Source organism: Schistocerca cancellata, chromosome 5, assembly GCF_023864275.1.
Source record: "Schistocerca cancellata isolate TAMUIC-IGC-003103 chromosome 5, iqSchCanc2.1, whole genome shotgun sequence".
NCBI classification, from domain to species: Eukaryota; Metazoa; Arthropoda; class Insecta; order Orthoptera; family Acrididae; genus Schistocerca; species Schistocerca cancellata.
This window is the reverse complement of record NC_064630.1, coordinates 245,439,899-245,464,991: the sequence shown is the minus strand read 5'-3', so window position 1 is coordinate 245,464,991 and position 25,093 is coordinate 245,439,899. Positions and strand designations below refer to the sequence as shown.

Here is a 25,093-nt window from a genome sequence, read left to right as displayed (position 1 = left end):
ACAGACTCTGAACTGAATATTGCGTAGTTATTTTGTGTATCTAAAAAAAAGTTATCTGCTCCTTTGTTATATGGAATTTTTTCAAAATTGGTCAAAATATTTCATTTTCAAAAACTGTCTTGGACATTTCTTGTACATATTCCTGCCTTCTCTCTCTCTCTCTCTCTCTCTCTCTCTCTCTCTCTCTCTCTCTGTCTCACACACACACACACACACACACACACACACACACACACACACAGCCTCTGGCCCTTGAGGCCTCAACAACCAAAGACAAGGATCATGCATGAATGTGCATGTGATTAGTGGTGCTCCACAATGTAGCCAGAACATTGTAGTGTGAAATGAAACAAGACAGTTCTCAGGACATAAATCAGGCAGAAGTTCCCAACAAAAATTAATTATACTGACAGTAATGTATAGTGAAATTTATTGGCATTGACAGCTCTTTCATTGAAAAATATTGGAGAACATGCTGTAAGACCATAAAATCTAAGTATTCTTTAGAAATATTTCTGTGTTGTTTACAGCACAAAGACAGTGATTTAACATTGATGTGTTAGATCAACATTTTGGTATAATAGAAGACTATGGTGCTCCATCTGCAAGTATAACAATAACAAGCTCATATTGACTCTACAGTGTTGGCATTAATACATGACCATAAAATCTCAAAAAGAGTTCTAGATCTTGACTTTTCCCATCACTGGTTCCGAATGGCACATCTCAGTTGCAAAAGTGTCTCACAATACATTAAATATGATACCAGGTTTTGAACCTCTGGCATGAAAATTTGTTGCAGGTTTTTTTAACCTGTTTCATCACCATCCATACAAATCCTCTATTGTAATAAATCGAATAATTCATTAGAATTCACACACACTTTGGTATTGTTTATTTTTGTGACCATTCAAAGCCATTATAACACCAAGAGAAAGATACAAGTATATGGTGCTGTATGAGTCTCGAAATAGGGAAGTACAGTCTCTCATCTCACAACTACTTTTTTTTATGATACAGGATTTGGGCTGGACATCATTAAAAGAAAGGCGTTTTTCGTTGCGACTGAATCTTCTCATGAAATTCCAATCATTAATTTTCTCCTCTGAATGCAAAAATATTTTGTTGACACCAACCTAAGTACCACAATAAAATAAGGGAAATCAGAGATCGTAGAGAAATATATAGGTTTTCATTCTTTCCGTGCGCTGTACAAGATTGGAATAATAGAGAATTGTGAATGTGGTTCAATGAACCCTCTGCCAAGCACTTAAATGTGATTAGCAGAGTATCCATGTAGATGTAGATGTAAAAGTACCAAGGTACCCCTGCACTAAACAAGGTGAATCTTAGTAATGTTTAAAAACGTTCAAAGTGACGTAGATGACACTGAGACAAGTAATTTACTATAAAACACATAGGGCTGGAAATGTCAGGAAATACTCCAAAAGCGGATGACAAATGTTGAACATATGATGTCACCAGTCGACATGCCTCGCCACACTTGTGCTGATTGGGCCTGTCATTTCTACCCTTGCCAGTAGTGTGCATTGCTACACATTGCTCCACTAGATTTTTGCTTTTGGCGTCATGTGAAGGAGCTAGTTTACATCACCCCAATAACGTCCAAAATGGATCTTCTAGCCCACATGGCCATTGCCACTGTGTAAATCCCAAATACAGAGGGTATTTTTGAGCGCGTGAGTGAAGGAATGATTGAGCGTTGCAATACTCGCATTCAAGCAGTGTGATTTGTTGTAAATGAAGTAGATACAGAATTATGGTCCTCATTGTAACCAACCAAAAGCTGTTCTTATTTTGTTTTTCTTTTCTTTCCTCCATTCTTTGTTTATTTACAGACATAATTTAGTAAAAAAAATGTAGATCACTTATTGGTTGCAGTACAGTCCGGAAACTTATACTCATTTACTTGTGAAACAACGCAGTGGGTTTTTTTTTTTTTTTTTGTACTATACTTTTGAATACACCATTGGAGACAGCAAAACCAATAAATTAAATAACAAATCTTACCTGAATGTAAACACAGAATTGTCTTACGCACTGTGAGAAAATACTGCCTGCCAGGTGCAAGACTCACACCCTGTGCCCCATGATCTAAAGTCGTGCACGTGCAACTATATACATCATCTGGTGACATCACATGTTCAAACTTTTGTCAGCCAGTTTTGGGGCATTTCCCGACATTTGTGGCCCCCACGTGTCTTATATCAAGTTACTTGTCTCAGCATCTTTTACATCACTTCGGAGGTTTTTAAACATTAATAAGAATCACCCTGTATAGTTGCAGATGTGCACTGCCCGATTGATGAAGGAAAACCACTGCATAATGTGCGATCAACACTGCGCAGTGTGGCTCTGTGCAGGTTTGTGGTATGAATTGCTCTGTAAAGTGTATAGCATATTAGAACAGCCATTACTTGATGACTATTGCCTACTTCTAGCCTCACATCCCACATTGCCTTTTTCTTTATCAGTCTTTATTCAAATGCATTTAGAAACTATCTTTCTCATATTTCCATTTGAACTGTCAAATTAATCCGTTTTCCTTTAGATTTTGCTTAAAGTTTGATCTTTTTTCCCCAATTCTCTTTTCAGTTAAAGACAAGAATATGGTGCGAACGAGATCTGCTGCTTTGATGGAAGAGACAAAATCGAATAAAAGAATTATTTCAGCAGCAAAACATGTTGTCAAGAAATCTCCTGTCAAAATTATTCATGCTGTTAGGAAACTGAGACCAATCAAGCGTTCACCTTTAAGGAGGTAAATTGCATGAAAACGTAACTTACAAAGGTTCATTTGATTTATATTTATTGTTACCTTATAAGTAGCTCACTAATATTTTATCCTAACTTGGGTTTATGCATCTACTTAAGGCTGTATTTCATTTGTACCTGTTTTTAGAATCTTGCTGCGAAGAAGAGAAATATCAAGAGAGATTCTTGCGAGGCGGCGGGGACTGCGCAGTGGTGGGCAGCTTCCTGTGGGTAGTGATCAGGGAATTACAAACGAACGTGCCCTTAAGCCGGCTGAACCAAAAGGCGACAAAAAAGGTAACTGTCAGAAAACAACAAACTACACTCAGGGCACAGGGGAAAAATATTCAGATATATTCCTACTGGCGACCTAATCAGGTTTGCAACTGGATGGGAAATTATCAGCATTTTATCCTGGATTGGAAAGTCATCCTCGGATTCTGAAGTAATATCTGGTGTACCCTAAGAGAGTGCAGTAGTACCATTGATTTTCATGTTATACATTAATGAGTTATGAGTAATATTAGTTGCAATGTTAGGGTCTTCATTGATAATGCTGCTAACTGTGAGGAAATTTTATTGAATAAAAATTGGCCAAGTGCAAGTAGACTCACGCACTGAGGGTTCAGCGCAAACTTAATTGTGTATATATAAGGAGCGTTCAAAAAGAAACGAGCTGGAGGCATAATTACAGAAACCAGTACCTGTGTGTTAGAAGTATTGATCCAGGCTGTTGAGGCACTTGTCCCACTGTGACACAGATTTCTGGAGCTGCAATGTTAACCAGTTCCACACATACAGATGGATGTTGTCATCCGAGATGAATCGTTTGCCCCTCAGAGCATTTAGCCTTTTTGAGGGGACCAAAAATGATTTAATCACAAGGAGAGAGGTCCAGACTGTATGGAGGGTGGCTGAGAACCTCCCATTTGAATTTCTGCAGGAGTGCCGCGACTGTGTTAGCCATACGAGGCTTTGCATTGTCGTGGAGCAGAATGACCCCACAGGTGATATTGCCTGGTCATTTTGATTTGATTGCTTGTTGAAGGGTGGTCAAGATTTGCAAGTAACACTGGGCATTCAGTGTTGTCCCGTGCTGCAGGAAGTGAATCGGAATGGGGCCATCGTGCTCAAAGAAGAACATCAACATGTTCTTTCCTGCGCTCAAGTGGATGGCCTTGGCATTTTTTGGTGGTGGTGACCCTGGATGCTTCCACTGGAGACAGTCATTTTGATTCTGGTTCGAAGTGATGACGCCGTGACTCATATCCAGCCACCACTCATGCCAGGAAAGCATTCCCTCCCGAGCATAGCGCTGCAGATGAGCAAGACAATGGCCCATTCAGCATACTTCCTGGTGTAACTGAAGACTGTGGAGCACCCATTGGGCACAAACAGTGCGTATGTGCATTCGTTCCTTCATGATAGTGTGAACACTTACAACACTCAATCCAACCACGGCGGTTATGGCTTTCACTGTAGCTCGGCGGTCCTGGGTAAAGAGTGCATCCACCAGTTGTAGGATGTCATCAGTAATGCAGTGTGGTGCTCCAGACCGTGCATCATCGGCTAACGACACCCGTCCTTCCCTGAAGCGCTTGTGCCACGCCTTGACCCTTGCAAGGGACATGCAGTGTTCACTGTACACTTGTGACATTTGTTAATGAATGTCCATTCCTCCTACTCCTTCCGCCGTCAGAAAACGAACAACACCTCTTTGCTCTTCTGTTGATGCCTCGATGTTACTGTTTGCAATGCGACTGGCAGCATTGGACAATTGATGCATGCTGCTGCTAGCTCTGTATAGTTACGTGATATGCATGCGTGCCCTCTAGTGACAGGCTGTGAACTTCCATGCTCTGATCGGAACCACACTTCGTTACACATGCCACGATATTACCATCCTGTCACCGGTTTGCGTGTTCCAAACTCCGGCTCGTTTCCTTTTGAACGCCCCTTAAATATAGTTCATACATCCTAGGAATCAAGAATCTCAATCATTTTTGCCTATTATCGATACTGGCAAGATACTGATCCTGGAAATTCCAAGACCATATCTAAATCTCTACAATGGTTCCTCACAATAGTCTGGACGTACAAAAAGAAGTAAGCAGGGACAGTTTATATATGTAAAGAGAAAAGATTTAAGAAAATGTATTTTATTTGCTTACCAAAACACGAGTACAGCTTACATTTTATGTTTGCATGCAGTAGTGTTTGTTTATTATGCTTTTGACAGATAATGAATGCGATGTATGATCAAATGGTGAAAGATATTTTTTTGTGTGTTATATTTTTACAACTTTTATGATTTGGTCAACAGAAAGTAACGTAATGGTTTTGATGGCTGAGTTTGTAAATATCAAAATATGTGACAAGTGACTGAATCTTTTGATTGCAGTGACTTACGAGCTTAAAATTTTTCCACCTCCAAGGGACCATAGACTTTAGTATGTGACATAAATTTAAACATGATATGCCAAACTGCTCTTTAGGCAAAGGGGTTTTAATAGAGGGACAGACAGACGAATAAAAAATGACAAAAAAATTTTTTTTCGGAGTGAGATATAATTTATAATTAACAAGTTTGGGACTTTCTCCTTTATTTTTACTGTGAAACCTTGTGTCTTGGCAAATTTCGTGATTCTTGGTCAATGTGAAGTACCCTGTCCATTTTTGATGAGTGAGTTTTCGAGTATCAAAATACAAGAAAGAAATGGCTGCATCTTTTGAGTGAAGTGACCTAGAAGATTAAAATTTTTGCAGCTCCAACTGACCATAGACATATGTGACAAATTTAAATTTGATATGTGTACCCGTTCCTGAGTAAAAGGGTTCTTAACAGTTGGACAAACAGATAGATGGACAGACATACAGAAAACAAAGCAATCCTATAAGGGTTCTGTTTTTACTGATTGAGGCATGGAACCCTAAAAATTGTTGCCATATCTAGTTAAATCATGAAGCGATGTAAAATTGTTCTTTGGACTATGTGGCCTTTGTGTTGATGCTTTTTTTTTAAATCTCCTGATGGCTGTAAAGCTGAAACCAGTTACCTGTAAAAATAAAATACGATGGAGACTGCTAATTCTGTAGTTTATCCAGTCAGACTTCCACAAAATGTCCTTCTGGTGCAATGACTGGAAACTTGTTCTTAATATAGAGAAATAATAATTGTGCGCTTCATGAAAAGTAAAATTGTAGCGTCCTTTGACTGCAGGATTAATTAGTCACTACCATAGTCAGTCACAACATACAAATATATGAGAGTAATAATATTACTAAAAACAAAGATTTTGAGACTTACCAAACAAAAGTGCTGGCAGGTCGATAGACATACAAACAAACACAAACATACACACAAAATTCAAGCTTTCGCAACAAACAGTAGCTTCATCAGGAAAGAGGGAAAGACGAAAGGATGTGGGTTTTAAGGGAGAGGGTAAGGAGTCATTCCAGTCCCGGGAGCGGAAAGACTTACCTCAGGGGGAAAAAAGGACAGGTATACACTCGCACACACACACACACATATCCATCTGCACATACACAGACACAAGCAGACATTTGTAAAGGCAAAGAGTTTGGGCAGAGATGTCAGTCGAGGCGGAAGTAAAGAGGCAAAGATGTTGTTGAAAGACAGGTGAGGTATGAGGGGCGGCAACTTGAAATTAGCGGAAGTTGAGGCCTGGCGGATAACGAGAAGAGAGGATATACTGAAGGGCAAGTTCCCATCTCCGGAGTTCTGACAGGTTGGTGTTAGTGGGAAGTATCCAGATAACCCGGACGGTGTAACACTGTGCCAAGATGTGCTGGCCGTGCACCAAGGCATGTTTAGCCACAGGGTGATCCTCATTACCAACAAACATTGTCTGCCTGTGTCCATTCGCCTTTGTCCATTCGCATGAATGGACACAGGCAGACAGTGTTTGTTGGTAATGAGGATCACCCTGTGGCTAAACATGCCTTGGTGCACTGCCAGCACATCTTGGCACAGTGTTACACCGTCCGGGTTATCTGGATACTTCCCACTAACACCAACCTGTCAGAACTCTGGAGATGGGAACTTGCCCATCAGTATATCCTCTCTTCTCGTTATCCGCCAGGCCTCAACCTCCGCTAATTTCAAGTTGCCGCCACTCATACCTCACCTGTCTTTCAACAACATCTTTGCCTCTTTACTTCTGCCTCGACTGACATCTCTGCCCAAACTCTTTGCCTTTACAAATGTCTGCTTGTGTCTGTGTATGTGCGGATGGATATGTGTGTGTGTGTGCGCGCGAGTGTATACCTGTCCTTTTTTCCCCCTGAGGTAAGTCTTTCCACTCCCGGGATTGGAATGACTCCTTACCCTCTCCCTTAAAACCCACATCCTTTCGTCTTTCCCTTTCCTTCCCTCTTTCCTGATGAAGCAACTGTTTGTTGCGAAAGCTTGAATTTCGTGTGTATGTTTGTGTTTGTTTGTGTGTCTATCGACCTGCCAGCGCTTTTGTTTGGTAAGTCTCAAAATCTTTGTTTTTAGATATATTTTTCCCACGTAGAGTAATAATATTTGTAGAGATATGAAGTGGAATGACCACATAAGCTCAGTCGTAGACCACACAAATCCCAGGCTGATTCATTGATTGCAGCTTGTCTTCTAAAGAGACAGTACATACAAAATACTTGTGTGGCCCATACTCAGATACTGCTCGAGTGGAAGAAACCATATCAGGTCCAAAAGGCAGAGAACATCAAGTACAGTGCAAATGATCACAGATTTGTTGCCTGGAGAGAGTGTAACAGAAATGTTGAAAAATCTTAATTAGCAACCACTCGAAAAGTGACACTCATGTCAGAAAGAACTTACTTAGGAAATTTATTGGACTGACATGTCGCAAACTACCAATATTTCCAGCCAATACATATCTATCCCATAGAGGTCATATAGATACAATTTGGCAAATAGCTCACACAGGCGTAGGCGTATGAGTAGTTGTTCTTGCTAAGTTTAATCTGTGAATGGGCATTTTTACTCTCTAGAAATCACAGAATGAATTCTCATGGCATTTCAGTTGCAACAATCCCTTTGCTTCAATTGGCAGTATTTTGTGATGTTCTTCACATGTTTCATGCTGTATGATTCTGCAGACATAATATGTGTGAACTCAATGCTTGCTGAAATGAATTTAAAGCTGTGTATTGTACACCATGCAAAACAAACACCATCCAGATCTTCATCTACTCTGATTTGCCAAGGAAGCTGTTTTCGTGATACACTGGGCACTAAATGCAAAAAAAGCCATAATTGATTCCATTACAGTGGTGCATGGCACTGTCAACTGGAAGCATAAACATGGATGAAAGCTTATGAAATGGAAATTACTTTATGCAGACTGTGATGCTATGGCTGGCATCATGTCAGTGTGTTGACAGGACAGCCCTGGAAATATCAGATGGAGTTATGACTGTTTTCAATGACGATTTATTGTGGGATCTAGAGGCCACAATAGGTGCATAGTAGCTGAGAAGAATAATTTAATGTTCATTATTCAGAAACAACAAGTTGTATGCCAATTGTTTCTTCTTGTTTTGAACAGGATGTTCACTAAAATTCCCAAGCTTTAATATCCATCATTTAGTGTCGTGTACACCAAACAACTTTCAAGATGCGCATAAAGGCTGCCCTCTGAACAGCAGAATGAGTCATTTTATTTTGTACAGTGTGCACATGCACCTCAGTTTATCTCGGTAGAGTCATTCAGACTTACGGTGCATGTTTAAAGAAAGTGTTATGAAAAAATGTGAAATTTCTCCTAAAGGTTGGACAGCTTTGTCTGATTTTCATAAAGACCCAACTCAACAATGACACATAAATAATGCATAACTCTTTGCGTGCAATAGCTCCCAAATTCTAAGTACATTTTATGTATTTGCCATTGAAGTGAATGAGGACCTGGTGAGTACAGATAATATTGTTCTGTGTGAAACTGTTCACCTAAAGTAACGTAAAACAGCATCACACAACAGCATAAAGCATTTTACTTTATGTTAATAATATTCCTTTCTCAAACACTGTTGAACCAATTTAATATTTTTGTTTTTAATTGAGTTTATAGATCATTATGTGTTTACAATGATGTAGTTATAGTGTAATGACTTGTTTCCTGATGTATTGCGATGTTTTTGTTTTGAAATTGGATTTTAAATTGAAACCAGTGTATTAGAGGTTTGTGTTCTTGTAACTCAATAATTTAGTAGGAATACTAAAGTTCCAAATTATAGGTATTATTGTAAAAACTGTGTTTTTGAATTGTGATATGACTGTTCTGATTTGCAGTGACTGAGAAGAACACCAGTAAATCATTTGCAAGCACTCTCTCAGATTTTTCGTCAGATGATGATCAACCTCTGGTGAAGAAAACCAAACCTGTGGAGCAACAAAGACAGCTGCAGAAACAGCAACAAAATCAAAAGAATCGAAAGCAACAGCTAGCAAGAAGAGTTATTAAGCGGATAGTTGAGAGGTCAAGAAGACAAAAACCACAAATTGTAACACGTTCTAGACTTCAAGAGACAGAAACAAAACAAAGAACAAGCAGTGGGTGAGTTACTGTAAGCTTTAGAATAAAATTCCTAATTTTTTATAAATGACCAAGCGAAGTACTGCTGTAGAGGTCTACTGACTTGTAATTTTCATAGCAATTTCCACTACATTTTGTTCATCCACCCACCCACTTGACCACGTATTTCTGTATTGTTTGGCAGTTGGGCATATTCAGTGTTCTATATCCAATAAGATATTTTCATCAGTTAAAAATATCCATTTTGTAAGTCAAGTATTCACTTATATAAACAAGACAGTTCACATCAGCAAGATGAAAGGTATGGGATACGAGTTTGAGAACTTTTAGTGGTACTACAACAAAACAGTGCAAAACTTTACCAGTGTTTCAGGTGAGTGTTGTGATGTTGAGCTTAAATCTTGATACCATGCAGGGTGGTAAGACACTTGTGACAGTCTGGCTATAGGGAGGTGAATATTAAAATATTCTTAGACTGATGGCCTAATTTAACACTTTCCCAATCCTGGATGTGTAATGACTACTATGTTCAATCCATGTGTGATAACAAGCAAAAGATGCCTAACATATATCTACAGTAAAAGTGTGATGTTCACTAATCATAAAAGTATGATTGCAATAAAAAAACTTCTTCATATATTCTGAAATCATCATATACAAGTAGTGTGCCATTAAAATCCCAAACTACCTCAAGTCAAATTTAAATATGTACCATATCAAGCAACAGTCTTGGACCAACATGCAAAGAGAATAATCAGATTTTGAAAATGTGATAGAATTGGGGCAGCAGCCATTAAAACAAAGACTGTATTTTACTGCAACAGGACCTTCTCAGGAAATTTCAGTAACCTACTTTTTCTTCAGAGTATGGAAATGTTTTGTTAGTGCCCACCTACATAGGGAGAAATGATCACCACCATAAAATGTCAGCAGCTCATTGTCTAGTGGCTAGTGGTGCTGCCTCTGCATCACAGGGTCCCAGGTTTGATTCCCAGCCAGGTTGGGGATTTTCTCTTCCCGGAGACTGGGTGTTTGTGTTGTTCTCATCATTTCATCACCATCATCATCATCATCATCATCATCATTCGTGACAGTGGCTGGATCGAACTGTGTAAAATTTGGACTATCGAAAAATTGGGACTCTGTACAGGTGCTGATGACTGCACAGTTGTGCACCCCACAAACCAATCATCATCATCATCATCATCATCATCATAAAATAAATCAACTCACACTGAAAGATTTAAGTGTTCATTTTTCTCGCATGTTGTTTGAGAAGTAACTTAACATGGTTCGATAAACCCTCTGCCAGGCACTTAATTGCGAACTGCAGAGTAATCATATAGATTTAGATTAAAAAAATGTACTCACCAAGCAGTGGCAGAAGAAAACACATATAAAAGTTCAGGAAATATGAGAGCTTTTGTAGCCAGTGGCTTCTTCTTCCGGCAAAATGGTTGATGGGAAGGGAAGAGGGATGAAGGAAAAGCACTGGTGAGATTTAGGAAATGGGAAGGATTACAGAAAAGTTGCCCAGAATCTTGGGTCAGTGAAGACTTACTGGCCGAGAAAGATTGATAGTAGGGGACTCCCCAAATAGCACTACTAAAAACACATAAGCAATCAGGTATTATTCACTTCCAGTCAGAAATGCTTAAGAGTACCACTAAACTAAATATGTATGTGACCTGTGTACAAACAAACTGCTGCTGCTGCTGCAGAACTCCGCTCTGTTCCGAGGCTGGAGTTCAATCCGTTCCTGTGGGGAAAACCCACAGACAACTCAGTTCCTCACCACGTCCTGACATATGCTCCATCAGCTAGCTATGATGATCGCCTGCTCAGCCTTAGTAACTTCGCGTTCTGTACCACCATTTATGAGTAAGGTGCTCTTCCCCATTTTTGTAACGTTACAGCACCCACCATATAAGATTGCAGATCTTCTTGGATTAGTGAATGATAGAAAGTTGGAGTGCGTAAAATACTTATCCAGTGTGGTATGGTGTATTTAGGTCAGACCACATGCACTGCAGAAGAATATTGAGTAGAAAAATCAGTGCTGCCTTTACCTGTTGCATCCGATGAAGTCTACTTCTAGTGAGCACTGTTTTTCTGCTGGCCATGCAGTGTAATACACTGAAACAACAATTTTGGGATTCAATTGTTAAGGAGTCTGGAAGCATGGTGGGAAACCCTATTGACTGGGACGTTGTTATCAGTTGGGTAACATGTGGAATACTATTATTTGTACGATTTGCTCTCAGTGCATGTAATAGACTATGCTTAGGGCCATGGTGATCAGCAGCCTACCAGGCATCTTGAGTTTCACATTTCTGCCATCTAGGATGCAGTTCAGCAGTGTGGTTGGTCTTGCAACTACAAATCTTGCTCCATGAGTGGTTTTACAAGGGTCAAAACAACTTGTGATGACATTGGACAATCTATAAAGTCTGCATCCAGCTTTGCGCCTTTCCCCATGTAAATAATCAGGGACCATATGTGTTTATATTTCAAGTTCGTCATCAGCAAGAGGAATCGTATAGCCGGGATTACCAGTAAATGGAAATCTTCGTGGAGCACGATCATTATTTTGATCGACAACATGCCACACACTCACCTGTGACCAGTGCACTGTAACAGTCTTCGTTGGCTCACTTGAAAATAGGTGGCAGGTGCCAGGATGAAATATGGTGTGTATTTGTAAACAACAGCTGGCTGCACTAATTAATGGGAGGAAAAATATTGACTTATACTGGAACCTCCTAATGTACCTATTCCTGCCACAAAACTTTCAAAATGTTACCTGCTTTTTTTTTTCTATGTAATTTTACCCTTTTTGAAAATATATTGCTTTGGCAACTCATTCTTGAAACTCTAAGGAGATATTATAGGTGGAAGTGGATAAACAGTATTACCTGGAGGTAACTCGGACTCGTCCCAAGTCTCTGCAAATACTCGTTACGTCACATTGTTTTTATTTACAGAGATGAAATTTTTTTATTTAAAGATACAAATCAGGCGGTAGATAAGATATAGATATCAGAATCACACTAGAATGGTATTAGAAATCTGTTTGTGTATGATTCTGAAGCACCTGTGACGCACTAGAAGACCTGGCACTGGGGACAGTAGTGTCATGATCGTCTCCCCTACTCGTGTCGGATTGCTCTTCTTCTCTGTTGTTTCAATGACTTCTTGAAAACATCTTTCTATCAACTGAAGAGCATGGGGCTTCGTCCTGGTTGGCCTGGCTTAGGAGAAATGATAATCCCTTTGTATTTCTCAAACATTTTTTCCAAGACGGTCAACATTTATTACAGGGACTCCTTTTTCCCTCCAGATTTGCCATCCTAAGTTAAAGAATTCCACACAAAACTTTCCAGCAAAAGGACAAAGATTTTCATGTAGTACTTCTACATCTACATCCATACTCCGCAAGCCACCTGACGGTGTGTGGCGGAGGGTACCCTGAGTACCTCTATCGGTTCTCCCTTCTATTCCAGTCTCGTATTGTTCGTGGAAAGAAGGATTGTCGGTATGCTTATGTGTGGGCTCTAATCTCTCTGATTTTATCCTCATGGTCTCTTCGCGAGGTATATGTAGGAGGGAGCAATATACTGCTTGACTCTTCGGTGAAGGTATGTTCTCGAAACTTTAACAAAAGCCCGTACCGAGCTACTGAGCGTCTCTCCTGCAGAGTCTTCCACTGGAGTTTATCTGTCATCTCCGTAACGCTTTCGTGATTACTAAATGATCTGTAACGAAGCGCGCTGCTCTCCGTTGGATCTTCTCTCTCTCTTCTATCAACCCTACCTGGTACGGATCCCACACTGCTGAGCAGTATTCAAGCAGTGGGCAAACAAGTGTGCTGTAACCTACTTCCTTTGTTTTTGGATTGCATTTCGTTAGGATTCTTCCAATGAATCTCAGTCTGGCATCTGCTTTACCAACGATCAACTTTATATGATCATTCCATTTTAAATCACTCCTAATGCGTACTCCCAGATAATTTATGGAATTAACTGCTTCCAGTTGCTGACCTGCTATTTTGTAGCTAAATGATAAGGGATCTATCTTTCTATGTATTCGCAGCACATTACACTTGTCTACATTGAGATTCAATTGCCATTCCCTGCACCATGCGTCAATTCGCCGCAGATCCTCCTGCATTTCAGTACAATTTTCCATTGTTACAATCTCTTGATACACCACAGCATCATCTGCAAAAAGCCTCAGTGAAATTCCGATGTCATCCACAAGGTCATTTATGTATATTGTGAATAGCAGCGGTCCTATGACACTCCCCTGCGGCACACCTGAAATCACTCTTACTTCGGAAGACTTCTCTCCATTGAGAATGCTGCGTTCTGTTATCTAGGAACTCTTCAATCCAACCACACAATTGTTCTGATAGTCCATATGCTCTTACTTTGTTCATTAAACGACTGTTGGGAACTGTATCGAACGCCTTGCGGAAGTCAAGAAACACGGCATCTACCTGTGAAACCGTGTCTATGGCCCTCCGAGTCTCGTGGACGAATAGCGCGAGCTGGGTTTCACACGACCGTCTTTTCCGAAACCCATGCTGATTCCTACAGAGTAAATTTCTAGTCTCCAGAAAAGTCATTATACTCGAACATAATACGTGTTCCAAAATTCTACAACTGATCGACGTTAGAGATATAGGTCTATAGTTCTGCACATCTGTTCGACATCCCTTCTTGAAAACGGGGATGACCTGTGCCCTTTTCCAATCCTTTGGAACGCTACGCTCTTCTAGAGACCTACGGTACACCGCTGCAAGAAGGGGGGCCAAGTTCCTTCGCGTACTCTGTGTAAAATCGAACTGGTATCCCATCAGTACCAGCGGCCTTTCCTCTTTTGAGCGATTTTAATTGTTTCTCTATCCCTCCGTCGTCTATTTCGATATCTACCAATTTGTCATCTGTGCGACAATCTAGAGAAGGAACTACAGTGCAGTCTTCCTCTGTGAAACAGCTTTGGAAAAACACATTTAGTATTTCGGCCTTTAGTCTGTCGTCCTCTGTTTCAGTACCATTTTGTTCACAGAGTGTCTGGACATTTTGTTTTGATCCACCTACCGCTTTGACATAAGACCAAAATTTCTTAGGATTTTCTGCCAAGTCAGTACATAGAACTTTACATTCGAATTCATTGAATGCCTCTCGCATAGCTCTCCTCACACTACATTTTGCTTCGCATAATTTTTTTTTTGTCTGCAGGGCTTTGGCTCTGTTTATGTTTGCTGTGAAGTTCCCTTTGCTTCCGCAGCAGTTTTCTAAGTCGGTTGTTGTACCACGGTGGCTCTTTTCCATCTCTTACGATCTTGCTTGGCACATACTCATCTAACGCATATTGTACGATGGTTTTGAACTTTGTCCACTGATCCTCAACACTATCAGTACTTGAGACAAAACTTTTGTGTTGAGCCGTCAGGTACTCTGTAATCTGCTTTTTGTCACTTTTGCTAAGCAGTGCCTTCCTTTCTAGGTATTGGATTCTTAGCCGTTCTCTGATCACGCGATCCACTCCTCCCATTGTGTGGTTGTAGTCAAGCATAAGCTTTGGCTTCATTATTTTCTTTGACCTTATCTTAGTCTCCATCATATCACCAAGCATGGTGTTGCAGTGGTTAGCACATGGACTCACATTCCTTTCCCTAAATCACTTAAGGCAAACACCGGGCTGGTCCCTTCAAAAGGGCATAGCTGCTTTCCTTCTTGATCCTTCCGTAATCCAAGCTTGTGCTCCATCTGTGTTGTCGACAGAACACTATAAACACAAATCTTCTTGTTTGTTCTTCCACCATATCACCATAGCGTGGATAGTTGAAAGAAGTATGATACCTTTCTTGTCTCTCACTTGAAAGATCTCCTTTCATACTTTTTTATTTCCATAACTATCAGTGAACTTCAAAATAAGGGAATCTGCTAAATGTGGGGATGTGTAAAAGCTATCTGTCATTTGACAGTAATCTTGCTCCAGGAGTGGTTTTACAAGGGTTAAAACAACTTGTGATGACAGTGGAAAATCCGTTAAGTCTGCATTCAGCTGTGCCACTTTCCCTGTGTAAATAATCAGGGACCACACTTGTCTGCCAGATGATTCACACAGCATGTAGAAATTTTTTCCAGATCTTGCCATTTTCATCAGGATATACTGTACCCAACCCAGTCAGCCCTTGTGCAGAGGTGGACCTTCATCCACCATAATGAAACATAAGAAGTTTTGAATTTATTTTCACTTTGCAGTAAACAGGCCAAATTTTTTTAAGCTTGGGGTTTTGGGTGATTTGCAGCATCATACACTTCTTTATCAGAAAAATGGAGATACTTTTTGATTTGGCAAAACTTCTTGTAAGACATTATGTAATTGAAAAATTGAGTTGATATGCTTGCCTGCCATGTCCAGTACATCTGCAATTCAGGTTTCTGAACAACACTGCAAAATGATTAGAAAAAGGAAAATTCAAAGTTATTCATATTATGGTGGTTGAAGCACATTGGCTGATACATTTAGGCCTTTCCAAGTGTACCATTTCCACCAAATCCATATCAAAAAAGTGTTCAAATATTTCAAGTTCATCATCAGCAAAAGGAATCATATAGCCGGAATTAGCAGTAAATGGAAATCTTGGTGGAGCATGATAATTATTTTGATCAACAACATGCCACGCACTCGCCTGAGACCAATCTATATTGGTGTCTTCCTCACATTCTTCCTCCCTTGACGAAAGTTCAAAAGAGTCATCAATACATTCCAAAACAGGGATGTCGTCCCACCGCTCTTCCTCACTGGAATAATTTCTATTCATTTTAGAAGTCTGCAAGCAGATGTAATATGCAACAACTGCACCAAAATTCTATGAAACAACATGGCAATGTTGTATGTAACAACTTCATGAGCACAACCCCAGTAGCAATACACTGTAACAAAATGCAAAATTACAAAACATGCTAACTAGTGATAGCAGAAGGAACTACAGGGATCATAATCTGGATCCTGCTGCTAACAAGTGACAATGAAAGAAACTGCAATGTTTATAATCGGGATGTTGGTGCAGGGATGCGTAAAATTTGGAGGCTCGAGTTATCTCAGGATAACTCTAGCAAGAGAGTTTGACTCAAGTTATCTTGGGATAATCAGTTAGCAAGTTAAAGTAGCCCAATACAAGAACCCCTTACATGCATCAACACATTTCTCATTTGTATGACCTTCTTAAGCACCATTATATCATACAATACTCCCTGTAATTGATTAATTTTTTACTCTTTTTCTTGGGCAGTAAATCATTATTTGCCTATCATCATCTACTTTTTGAAGGAGAGTGTTGTCCATAAAGGATATTGTGTCCTCTCTTAAAGATGTCTTGAAGAATGCAGTGAATTGCTAGAATACACATGCCCACTATTCTGTTTTCTTATAGTTGTTAACCACTGTGAGCGTATTGTAATCCAGTGCCTCTATAAAACTATTAATCATCTTTTACAACTGACCTGTATTTTTGTTTTTAATGAATAATCTCACATCCAGTTGCGTACTGGAATCTGCATTGCTTTTTCTGTCTCCTAGTTTTATTGCTTGTTTGTTGACTCTTCTGTAGACAATTCTGGACCAAAACTCCTTCGTATAAAAATTTTCTCTGAAGTGCATTTCACAATAGTGCTGTTCCTGCACTTATCCTAGCTGCTAGGTTCAATAAAAATTTCTTTTGTGTGAAATCAGCTCGGAAGTGAGTAGAACTAGTGGACATACACAATACATAGGAGACAAAAACTTCTGAAGTTGCCAAAAACAGTTGTGTGGAACATATGGTAAAAACAAAATAAAATTCAGTTGACTAAAACTGTAAACAGTTATTCTTATCTGCAAGATAATAGCATTGAACCGGCAATTGAGGAAGAATGCTTCTAAGTATTAACATTTGCCGTGATACATCTTGTTTTATGTGACCTTGTACTAGTGAGCTACGGACATCTTATTTCTTCTGTGTAAATGTTTAACTAGGTAGTTTCACATCAGTAAGATTTCAATTCGTATGTAAGCTTTTTGGGAATATTTTATAGTTGTTATCCAGATAGTTTTTTTCATTTGAACAACATAATCTAACTGCTTTAGAAAATTGTTTGTATTTCATTTTCATGACCATAGTGTCATCAGCTAAACGTCTGTTAAACTGACTCTGTAAATTTTATAGCTTTCCTGTCTTTCAGTTAACTACTTCTCAATATTTTGAAAGCTAAGCACTATTGTATAAATGAAATCTGTTTGTATACGGATTAAGCAATACTCTGAGGTGATGAGAGTCGTGGGAGACCTCCTAATAGCATGTCTGACTTTGTTTTGCCCAGCGTAGTACAGCAACTCGACAAGGCATGGACTCAGCAAGTTGCTGGAAATCCCCTTCAGAAATGTTGAGCCATACTTCCTCTGTAGCCATCCATAATCGCAAAAGTGTTTCTGGTGCAGAATTTTGTGTAAAAACTGACCTCTTGATTATGTCTGATAAATGTTTGATGGGATTCATGTCGGGCAATCTGGGTGGCCACATTATTCACTCAAATTGTCCAGAATTTTCTTCAAACCAATCACAAACAGTTGTGGTCCGATAGCATGGTACATTGTCATCCATAAAAATTCTATCTTGTTTGGGAATATGAATTCCATGAACGGCTGCAAATGGTCTCCAAGTAGCCATTTCCAGTCAATAACAGGTTCAGTTGGACCACAGTACACAGTCCATACCATGTAAATACAGCCCACACCATTATGGAGCCACCACCAACTTACGCAGTGCCTTGTTAACAACTTGGGTCCATGACAGCGTGGGGTCTGCACCACACTTGAACCCTACCATCAGCTCTTTCCAACTGAAATCCGGACTTGTCTGACCAATCCACAGTTTTCTAGTTGTCTAGGGTTAATGACTTGAGCCCAAGAGAGGTGCTGCAGGCAGTGTCATGCTGTTAGCAAAGGCACTTCGGTTAGTCATATGCTGCCACACCTTATTAACACCAAATTTTCCTGCACTGTCGTAATGGGTATTTTCATCATATGTCCAACATTGATTTCTGTGGTTATTTCATGCAGTGTTGCTTGTCTGTTAGCGCTGATGACTCTAAGCAAACGTCGCTGCTCCCGGTCATGTAGTGAAGGCCGTCAGCCACTGCATTGCCCATGGTCAGAGTTAATGCTTGAAATTTGGTTTTTCTGGCACACTATTGACACTGTGGATCTCGGAATATTTAATTCCCTAACAATTTCTGAAATGGAATGTCCCATGTGTCTAGCTCCAACTACCATCTCACATTCAAAATCTGTTAAGTCCTGCCATGCGGCCATAATCATGTCTGAAACCTTTCCACATGAATCACCTGAGTCCAGATGACAGTTCCACCAATACTTTGCCCTTTTTTACCTTGTGTATTGTACTGGTTGTTGTCTTTCTCGTTTCTTAGCTAACTGAAATGTTGTTTATGGAATCTTGTGCTGTATATTGTGGTAGGATTACCCTCACCTCTTTCACTTCTTGTTCTATTTTTTCTTGTACCACCCTGATTTCCTCAGGGTCCAGCCCCACATCATCTCCATACTCGTTGTAGTCCCCCAAATCCTCTGTCCTTCTACAATACCTAACTGGTATACTGGCTACTTCTTCATTGATCACATAGTCTTTTCGAAAAAATGGCACCACTGCAAAAATTATCACACTTTGTTTAAAATGTAATCTCCCTTTGTAATGGTTAAAGAAATCTACACCAATCAACATTTTTATACACAGATCAGGAATTGTAAGGAAGTTATGGAGTACTTCCACCCCATTTATTTTCACTGGCAACAGAACTTCATGTCCACTTTTCAAGTAGCTACAATAACTGGAATACTGGCATAATTACAAGATCATTCCCTTTTTGCAATGATTCTAACCAACCTTTACTCACAGCACATAAATCACTACCTGTAATTGCTAAACACTGCACCTATTAATCGCACACCTGCAGACTAATTATTGGTTGACTCAATACTTTCCTTTCCTTACTAGTATCAGCACACTCCTCCAACAAGTCACTCACAACCTCTCTTCTATCGAAACCTTGCCTGTTTCCGGAAAGTACACAGATTTTTGCAGAATCACCTTCACCACTTTTCTCCCCCATACTAAGTATTCTATCCACTAGTGACAACTCAAAACTCCCTTCTGGGACTTCACTATTCTCCATTATAGCCTCTCTCTCTTCCCTTTCTCCACTATTAACTGGTTGATCCCCATTTTGGTCACCATCCTCCTGCTTCTCCCTAATAGCCTCACAAATGTCATCATTTATAGACACTAATATTTCCTCCACACTGGCATCACTAATTTCCTGTAATTCTGCAGCCTCTATACTTTCTCCTTCCTCAGAACATGACTCGACTGCAACTTGGTTGCTACCCACTTTCTTGCAATCGGATTCTGTCACATCTTCCACTAATACACCATCCCTCTCGTCTGCAATACAGTGCTTATCTTGTTTATGTCTATCCAAAAAATCCTCTAAACCTCCATTAAACGTACAGATTTTTACATAGCTCGTTTCGTCTGTTGCTACTACTTTCTCCTGTACCTCCCTTACAGACCCTGTCTGGTTACTATTAACACGTACAAAAGGTTTTGCTAATGGACTCAAACTACTACTTCCCGTCTGGTAAATGCTAGCCCTTTCACAGACAGCGTTTAGTTTGATGGATTCTGTAATTCGGTATCCTTTCTTACGTTTACCCATCTCTGCTGCTGCCTTTGCGCAACATCATTCTCTCGCACTGGAGAATACGATTGATAATTGTGCACCTGCTCCCCATTACTTCGCCTATCATTTGCAGGATAGCACCACGTCCCGGCACCTCTGCCCCTGCCATTTCCACAGAACATGCCAGTTCTGTTAATGTTTACATTATGTCGCGGTCCTGCATCATTTGGTGGTCTGACATTACGATTTGCATGTTCCTCCTCATGCAATAACTTCTCAACCCTCTCCAAATGACTAATGAACTTATGTACATCATCCCTCGGCGCTGAAATAAGTTTGTTCCGCCAGTGCGTAGAGTTTACCTTCCAAACCCATAACAATTTGCTCTGGCTCGATTTTGTTGTTTAAGTATGACAAGTTTGTCATCCACTTTAACACGAACTTTTTTACACTTTCCCTTATGGGATTAAACTTGTCCCCAGCCCAGAAGCTATTTAAGGGGGTAGGACTTGGAGCAGGAGAGGCACCACAGGACATTTTATTTTCTACTGTCTATACTTTTACAAATAAATTCATAAAACTTCATCAGCATGACCAGGAAGGATTCAGGATTCACACTCATAGCAGTGGAAGTGCAAAAACGTACCAAATTAAATTATTTTTAGATATGAAATTGCATCATTTTTTCACTTACTGTTGGTTGCATTTGTTTCTATAGGTACATTTTTCTTCACAAGTAAGAGAGATTCTTTGATGAATTTTGCACAGCATACAAACCATACTTACAAGTGTGTGAAACTCTAGAATTTTCCAAATCTGTTAAAAACTGTGGTAAAAATTGAGATTATTAACTACAAAATTTGATTTTTTTCTAAACATAAAGTTTAAAACGTAACAGCTCATTCATTTTTTCATAAATTAAATAGATTCTAGAGTTTCAGACACCTGTAAGTATGGTTTGTATGCTGTGCAAGATTCATCGAACAGTCTCTCTTACTTATGAAGAAAAGTGTACCTATAGCAACAAATGCAGCCGATAGTAAGTGAAAAAATGATGAAATTTCACATGTAAAAAAAATTATTTGCTTATGTTTTTGAACTTCCACTGCTATGAGTGTGAATCGTGAATGCTTCCTGGTCATGCTGACAGAGTTTTATGAATTTACTTGTAAAAGTATAGACAGTGGAAATTAAAATGTCCTGTGGTGCCTCTCCTGCTCCAAGTCGGACCGTTTGACATCCTACCCCCCCCCCCCCCCCTTTTTTTTTGGATGATGAAAATAAAACGACAAGACTCACCACATATACATGCAAAGGATGCAGCCAATATTTATGCCTACAACACTGCCACTATTTTTGTGTCGGTGGTTGTAAAATCGATCATGACAATGATGAAAGTCATTCAGAGTGACATTTTGTAAAAGTAGGGCTTGCTGAGAGCATTCTTTTTGTTTATTTTTTACTAGTCCTAGTGGTACTAGTCAGGTTTAACTCTTTTGACGAATTTCTATGAACTAATTTATAAAAAAAATGTATACATTGTTTATTTAATAAATAACATTCTTAATTCTTCCCACAAAAATAATTTCAACTCTTGTTTTTGGTTCTCAGTTATTTCTCTAGCTTCGGCTACTTTTCATTTACCAAGTTTCAAACTCTATCTCATCTGTATCAAAATCTGTGACAAGGCCTCCAATGTACTTACCTTCTTTTTACATGACACATTTGATGTAAGAAGTTTCGTAGCAATGACTTCACCACTTGGTACAGTTATCATTAATTTCTGTCGAACCAAATCAAATGCTACATTTACTTTTGTTATCCAAGACATGCCTAGGATAAAATCCTCTGTGAGATCCGGAATAACGAGACACCCATGTGACCACAATACTCCTTCAATCTCAAAAGTAATAAAAGCCTGACTCCTTACTGATTTACTGTGCCTCCCAGTAGCACCTCTTACTCTTAATTCCTACTACAGGTAACTCAACATAATCCTTATTAGTTTTCAGTTTTTTATTTAATGATTCTGATATCCCAGATACTTGACCTCCTGTGTCCAATAAACACTTTCCTTTCCATGATCCTATCTGTACATCAATAAACGGACTGGTTACATCAAAGTTAAAATTTTTATTAATATTCTCATGTAATAAGTCATCTTCAATTTCACTAAATACATATCCCTTTCTAGTGTCCTTACCTGTATCATTACTACCAGAGTTATATGCTGCCATTACTCGTAATTGAATTTTCTATGGCCTGATTACTATTCCTGAGTATTTCATTAATCCAACTACATTCATTTGTGCTATTGTGTGTGTCTTCTTTATATTTCTCTCTTAACATTTGTGCAGTGTGGTACCACCATTCTGGATACAAAGTTTCACGTATATCAAGTGTTACCTTTTCGAAATTTTCATCATTCTTAATGGCACTACTGTTAACCCATAAGTTAAACAAAAATTGCTCACTTTCTGACATTTCATCATCTACTCCCCTAATGCTGTTAAGATTACCTGCTGTCAGTTACCTCTCATTGTTTTTCTTACATGTATTAAGATCAAATAGCTCATTGACTAAAATTCTGGCATCCTTATCATTCAAATTGTCAACTGTGTTCATGTGTACCTCACTAACTTCATTACTATCCTCTTTAATATTAGTAATCGCTAAAGATACCAACTCCTCACTTACACCAATAAAACATCTTTCTTCACTACTATCCTCAATCTCCTTTTCTTCCCAATCAACATCACAAAAATTATCCTCTTGATCCTCTGCACCCTTACCTTCATTATGCAGATACACATTTAAATCATCTTTACTAGGTGCAATTTTCATTCCTAGCCCACCAAACTCTTTCATAAGTTCTCTAATTCCTAACACACTTTGATCATTTGAACAACTATCTTCCAGCAAGGTGTCCCTCTCAGCCCACTCATAGAATGAATCTAAGTTTAATTCTTCTTCACAGTTATCTAAGCAATCAGTGTCTTTAAATAACTTACCTTTTGTTTCTGGTTTATTTGTAACAGATACCACATTAATGGGGTAACACTTCTCTTTAAAATAATAGTTTGATAGGTTGGGTTGGCCCTTTCATTTGTGTATAAGTAGCTCCTACCTTGCGGACCGCCAATGGAGCCCTATTCAGTTTTTTAACTCCTGTTCAGTTCTCCCCATACCATTATGACTATGCCACTCCTTTGGTTTATTTCCAAAGTGTCTGTTACCAAATTGATTATGATTATTTCCATATTGACCCTTGTAATGGAAATTGTTTCGTTGTGATCCCTTGAAGTTGTACTGGTGATTTCTCTGATGAGAATCATTACTTCCAAAATTGTGTGGTTCCTTTTTATCGTGTTGTGTGTTTCCCCAATTTGTATGTCCTGTCTTTCGAAAATGGTTTTGATTATGGTGTGGTGGTTTGCCCATTTTCTCAATAATTCTGTCTAGATTGTCTACATGTTTCAAAAACTGATCTATTGTGTCATCCGGTCCATAACCTAACTCCCACTGTAATTCGTATGGTAGCCTTCTTTTTAGTGCATCGATTTGAGTGAGTTCATCAAAAGGTTTGCTTAGGTGAGTGAGTTTCCTTAACTGATTATTGCAAAATTGCTTCATGCTACCAAACTCATGTTTATAACCAGGTCCATTCAAGAATTCGCTTTTTATTCTAGCTTGTTCTGTCTCTGACAAGAATTTCCTTAAGAACCTCTCCTCAAACTCTGCAAAAGAGATTCCCTCCATACAATAATGGTTAGTCCATGAAAAGATTTTACTGGAATGTTGCACCAAATAGTGCCAATACTGTTCGCCAAATATTGGTGGCCATATTGCTACTAACACTTTCAAGTTTCTTAGTGATGTCACTAATACTATTTTCTAAACCCTTAACTTCATCTTTGCTTATTTGCTTATTTACATCTATTTTTTGAGCAGTGATTCCTGTCTTTTGTTCAAATTTGCCTTCTACTTAAACAATTTTATTGTCTACAAGCAGGTGTCTGTATATGTGCAGATGGATATGTGTGTGTGTGTGTGTGTGTGTGTGTGTGTGCGCGAGTGTATACCTGTCCCTTTTTCTCCCCAAGGTAAGTCTTTCCGCTCCCGGGATTGGAATGACTCATTACCCTCTCCCTTAAAACCCACATCCTTTCATTTGTGTGTGTGTTTGTGTTTGTTAGTGTGTCTATCAACGTACCAACGTTTTCGTTTGGTAAGTTATAAAAAATAGAGGGAAACATTCCACGTGGGAAAAATATATCTAAAAACAAAGATGATGTGACTTACCAAACGAAAGCGCTGGCAGATTGATAGACACACAAACAAACACAAACATACACACAAAATTCAAGCTTTCGCAACCAATGGTTGCCTCATCAGGAAAGAGGGAAGGAGAGCGAAAGACGAAAGGATGTGGGTTTTAAGGGAGAGGGTAAGGAGTCATTCCAATCCCGGGAACGGAAAGACTTACCTTAGGAGGAAAAAAGGACAGGTATACACTCGCACACACACACATATCCATCCGCACATACACAGACACAAGCAGACATTTGTAAAGGCAAAGAGTTTGGGCAGAGATGTCAGTCGAGGCGAAAGTACAGAGGCAAAGATGTTGTTGAAAGACAGGTGAGGTATGAGCGGCGGCAAATTGAAATTAGAAATTAGCGGAGATTGAGGTCTGGCGGATAACGAGAAGGCCTCAATCTCCGCTAATTTCTAATTTCAATTTGCCTCCGCTCATACCTCACCTGTCTTTCAACAACATCTTTGCCTCTGTACTTCCGCCTCGACTGACATCTCTGCCCAAACTCTTTGCCTTTACAAATGTCTGCTTGTGTCTGTGTATGTGCGGATGGATATGTGTGTGTGTGTGTGTGTGTGTGTGTGTGTGTGTGTGGGCGCGCGCGAGTGTAATACCTGTCCTTTTTTCCCCCTAAGGTAAGTCTTTCCGCTCCCGGGATTGGAATGACTCCTTACCATCTCCATTAAAACCCA

General features: G+C 39.4%; 1 protein-coding gene across 1 annotated transcript in view; it reads left to right on the top strand.

Annotated features, from left to right (window-relative positions):
* Positions 1-25,093, top strand: part of LOC126188462 (uncharacterized) — a 189,779-nt gene that overhangs the window by 44,971 nt on the left and 119,715 nt on the right. The window contains exons 6-8 of the mRNA XM_049930066.1: positions 2,617-2,782; positions 2,924-3,072; positions 9,092-9,356. Coding sequence (XP_049786023.1) covers positions 2,617-2,782; positions 2,924-3,072; positions 9,092-9,356 — 580 coding nt within the window. The remainder of the gene's footprint in view (positions 1-2,616; positions 2,783-2,923; positions 3,073-9,091; positions 9,357-25,093) is intronic.